We start from the raw sequence: 5,058 nt of genomic DNA, 5'->3' as shown, positions 1-5,058 counted from the left end.
CATTACTAAGTTCCCAGGTCGCAAATGGACGTCGACGAAGCTTTGTGCGATCATGAACACCTGCATCATCCTGCACAATATGATTGTTGAAAATGAGCGAGGAAATTATATGCTGATGCAAGACTTGGAGTTTGACCAAGCCACGATGGCAGCCGCTGATGCCGCCAACATTGTGGTGCGTGCTGCGGCTGATGTCGTCGATGGATCCATTGCCGCTATGGCGTCTCGGTCAGCGGCATCTCGGAATTCTCAACTATTCAAGCAGCTGCAGTCGGACCTTGTGACGCATCTTTGGGGCACAAAGGTTCAAAAAAATATCAGTTAACGTTTTGAAACATTGATATTTTTTTAAATCCAGTTTTGACAACCGTGATTAATACTACGTTTCAAAACTATCTTCCTCTAGCATTCTTAATGCTTGGCGCTTTTTGAGATCAAGAATCTTGGCAGCTACTTCGTCTCCCGGCGGGGCAGTCATTGTAATCAGCGCCAAGAGATTTTGTTCTTCAATGAGTTTGTTGCGATGAACTTGAGATTTCACCAAGGCCTCCTTGACCTCAATAGATCGAGCACGGCGATCGTCGTCGGCGCATTGTACCAACTTTGCGCGCTTGGCTGATTTTGTTCCAAGTGGACGATCATGTTGGTCGGGGTCGTCGCCCCCCTCGGTGTCACATGACTCGTTTGGTGACCCTTTGGCACTTGCAATCGCCTACTCAATAGGTATGCATCAGATTCAGAGTGAACATAATGTATATATATACATATTATATAGATTAATGGTTTACCTGCCACTTGTCGCCATACCGTTTCAGTGCATGCCAACTATTGACATACTCAAAGTCTTCCTTGTGCATGCGCTTGTACAGGTCTAATGAAGCATTGATGTAGTCATCCGGCACCCATCCACTACGTTCCACTGCGACGATCGTCGCATGCACGCCAATAAACAGATTGAACTGCGCCTGCATCTTGCCCCACTGATTTCGAATTGCCTTCTCCGTACGATCGGTACTGCCGCTTAGTTCTACGAACGCCACGTAAATCTTGGACCAGTACGATGCTGCCTTCTGGTCGGCTCCGTGGATTGAGTCAAAACCTGTCATCCCGACGGATCGTGCAAGGTTGACACTTTCGTCATCCTTCCATGCCTTTCCACGTCCTAGTTTCTTGCTTGGAGTGGGCTCACTCGTGTTTGTCATATGCGGCGGCTGAAGCTGCAAATCGACGCTCAGCTTCTCCATTGAAATTGGAGAGTCGTTGTTGGGACAAGGAGTTCGGATGTCCGAATAGGGGCCTCGGAAACGTGGCATTCCAGATTGTCCACCAGAAGAACGGAGGCGTCTTGGACATGCTGTGCAAACAAACGCTCGAGGTAGATGTTCCACACACGTTCATCCATCCAAGCGTTTGCCTGCACAGCATAGACATGAATCGGGTCGTAGGTCGGCAGTTCCATCTTCTCCAACAGCCCACCTGGCTGCCCTTTGATGATGAACAGCAGTGGGAGCTTCACGCCATCGGCCCGGACTGTCAACACCCCGGAAATTCGCTCTGAGTGTTTGTTCTTCTTGTCCACCTTGGACGACTTTCCAACCTCGGGTAGAGTTTTGCCTGGCGGCATATCAAAGTAGACTCCTACTCCATACGCTGTCAATGCAGAGATGACGTTAGATAATCGCACCTGTTTCGCCCGCATTGTAGATGAGTGACTTGTCGTAGGCCTCGTACTTGGTCCAGAAGTTCACGGCATACCCGGCCCACACGTCGTCAAGAACAACCTGGCGGACCTTGTTGTGGCATGGAACGCGGTGGGAGAATCGGTGTCGCTTGCAAAAACGGCGGAGAAGGTGTTCGAGGGACTCGTAGCCGGAGGCGAAGGTCTTCTTGGACTCGATGTACTGAAGACGCCATAGTCGATGGTTGCGTTTGATCCACAGGATGAGGTGGAACACTCGGAGATACTTCTCTTTGGTACGACGGTCACGCATATACCCAAGGAGGTCGTCCTTGAAAGGGAACAATGACTTCCGCCCCTGGCCGCCCAGTATTGCCAAGCGGCTATGGTGGCGGCTGGTCAGAATCTTCACTTCTTTCGCTCGCCATCCTTTTCACGTACCTGGAGGGATGGCGTGCAGTTGGCTAAACTGGTTGTCGTTGAGGACGGACGCACGAAACTTCTTAAGGAGCGCCTTGCGCTCAGCGTTCGTGTAACGCCGCTGCTGCATGGTGGCTGGCGCTGCCTTTCGTCAAATGCCATTTTGACATGGACGTCCAAGTTTCAAATTTCAAATTGAGTTGGGCCAATCACAGCTGAGCACGATATTTGATTAATGCAGTCAATTTTATCCAATTGGATCTATTGTTTCAATCCCCAAGTTTCGAAAAATTTATTTTATTCACGAGTGCTACTTTCGTCGAGTTTTTCTGGCAAACACTGTATTGGGACGTCCGAGCGAAATGGGGACAAGAACACCCGGATACAGCGCCAAATTATCCGTAACTTCGATGGTACCACTATTGTAACAGGTTTTGGGGATAGGGACATCGATATAGGGACTCCCGTTGGAGATGCTGAACATTTTGGGGACATCCCCATAATTTGGGGACAAAATCGCCCGGATAAGCCCCAAATTATCCGTACTGTAACATGAAGTAACGGTACAACCGAAGTTTTGAGTTATAGATAGATTTCCGGATACATCCCCAAATTATCCGTAACCTCGATGGTACCACTATTGTAACAGGTTTTGGGGATAGGGACATCGATACTAGTATAGGACCCCAGTTGGAGATGCTTTTTATAAGTTCAGTTTTTCCCGGTATATTTTGTCCGACGACAACTGATTCACGCCATGTCGTGGCAAGCATTGGATAGATTTCGTCCTTTCCCTACTTGGTAGCACTTTCTTTCGACTAATTCGTGTGGATTCTTGGGGATATTTCCCTGATTGAAACAGTATTTCGGTAGTGGAACTGTTTTAATGAGGTTATTTTTCTTTATACTGTAGTACAATGGTCCTTCACTGTCAAAAGACTTGTTCAACTTAACTGTAAGACAGTCCTCCGCAAGGGCCGATACTAGAACCACATACCACCCCTGGTCGAGCAGGCGCGTTACAATTGGCGAAGCGGTTCAACAACATGTATCGGAGGAATGTCTGAAACTCAATTAAGTAGAACCACATGTTTTGGAACCGCTTTGCCAATTGCAAACAGGCGGTGTGTAATCTTCGGTTTTTACTTCGCGCCTTCGACTGATCTTCTTCGAAGTTCAGTCCTCATCCTAAACACAAAATTTCAATGCTCAGACACATACATACTTTAAGATAAAAAATGTTATCGTAAATTGGTTATCAAAATTTGAGTACAAATGCTTAGAAAGTAACAAATTTACCTGTGAAGTTCATCGCCTAAACTGATAGTACTCGAATCACTATTCAAAACTCAAATATCGTAACGGACTCAAAAGTTATGTCCATTCTACTCCGACGCCTCCAAAAAAGTTATCTAAATTGGTTTTTTACGTTATTCGGAAATTCCCAGCAAATCGACAATATCTATTTCTGGACTAATTCATCACCAAATTTGAATCTGAGACGTAGAATTTCTTCACCACATTGAGATCTACGTCTCAATTTGCTGAAATTTTGAGTAATGAATACGAAATAGAAGTCAGAAAATTTTGTGAAAAGTTGGTAGTTTATAGGTGACAAGCATCATATAATATCGTTATTACAGCAACAATCGCATAAATAAATATCAAAATTCATACATTTCGTTACTATTTTTCTGCAAATTCCTGCGAAAAATCGGTGAGATTTGACCAATATTCTTCAACCAATTTTGTGCTCATCATAGTTGCAATTACAGTATGTTTCACCGCGAGGTAAGGCTGAGCGACGGACGGTGTGGAGGTTAAGATGGCGATGAGTAGGAGAAGGCGAGTGACTTGTGGACCGCCGCCAGGGATGGCGATATGGACACTATCACGCGCATCCTCCGTGACGTGGAAACCACCATCAACGTCAGCGAGGTACAATACCACGCACGGACTGCCTTCCTCATCAACCGTAGAACGGATCCACTCCGTTGTGGATTGCATCAAAGCATGGTCACAACGACGTTGTTCGTGTGTTGGTCGACGTGGCACACGCCGTGGACTGGGTCAACGACGTACGTGACCACCTTCCTATTCTCGTCGTCCACATAGAGCATATCAATGTTTCGGAGCACAGGATGGCGAGTCTGCGCTGTATGCGGCAGCCCAGGAAGGCCATATACATGTACTTGACACCCTGCTACGACACACCAACGTGAACTTGGCGAACGAGGTAGTACCGTGTCGAGCTCGGTCATCATTCTCCCCTATTTCATCCCGCCATTCTTCGCAGGACGGCGCGACGCCGCTGTATATTGCATCCGAGATGGGTCATGTCCATGCTGTCCAGCTATTGCTAGCGCATGACGACGTCGATGTGAACCAACCGAACGTGGTAGAAGCAACTCAAACGAACACAAATGTACTAGTTCAAGGCTCCTCCCTTGTAGAACGGAGCAACTCCATTACACGTGGCTTGCGAACGAGGACATGCCGAGGTGGTGCGGCTGTTGTTAGCCGTAGCCGACTGCGCTGTATCCGACATGGTTAGTACTACTAACTACTACTTACTAGGATTCGAGTTCAATGAGTAGGATGGATGGACAGCATTGCACGCTGCAACTTGCTCTGGCCATGCCAACGTGGTGGAGCTGTTGCTAGCATCTGGCCAGTTTGATGTATCGGTTCAGACCAATGTAAGCAAATAGCTTAGCAACGCCCAAACTCATACACGGCGTAGGCCTGCGACACTGCGTTGGACCTTGCCACAGACGAAGGCCACGCCCGTATCGCAGAAATGTTGACTACATCTACGCCATCACAACTGGTATATCTAAGGAGATACATATTGTCCTTCTATTTTACCGTGTAACGTATATAGGTTTAGACAGCCATATAGATTTGGACTCCTCTGTAAAATTATATAATCGTCTGTAAGATTATATAATTGGATTATT

General features: G+C 47.0%; 1 protein-coding gene across 3 annotated transcripts in view; it reads left to right on the top strand.

Moving 5' to 3' along the window:
* Positions 1 to 3,873: 3,873 nt before the first annotated feature.
* Positions 3,874 to 5,058, top strand: part of H257_14876 (hypothetical protein) — a gene marked incomplete at its 5' end in the record, with an annotated part of 4,028 nt that continues 2,843 nt past the window's right edge. Inside the window, 8 exons of one of the 3 annotated variants that reach the window (XM_009842783.1) lie at positions 3,874 to 3,889; positions 3,938 to 4,036; positions 4,078 to 4,176; positions 4,239 to 4,334; positions 4,395 to 4,496; positions 4,552 to 4,647; positions 4,696 to 4,797; positions 4,842 to 4,928. In XM_009842783.1, the coding sequence (XP_009841085.1) occupies positions 3,874 to 3,889; positions 3,938 to 4,036; positions 4,078 to 4,176; positions 4,239 to 4,334; positions 4,395 to 4,496; positions 4,552 to 4,647; positions 4,696 to 4,797; positions 4,842 to 4,928 (697 nt within the window). The other 2 variants (XM_009842782.1, XM_009842785.1) reach the window with 2 other exon arrangements.

This window comes from Aphanomyces astaci (genome assembly GCF_000520075.1).
Source record: "Aphanomyces astaci strain APO3 unplaced genomic scaffold supercont1.63, whole genome shotgun sequence".
Lineage (NCBI taxonomy): Eukaryota > Oomycota > Saprolegniomycetes > Saprolegniales > Verrucalvaceae > Aphanomyces > Aphanomyces astaci.
This window is presented reverse-complemented; position numbering and strand designations above follow the sequence as displayed.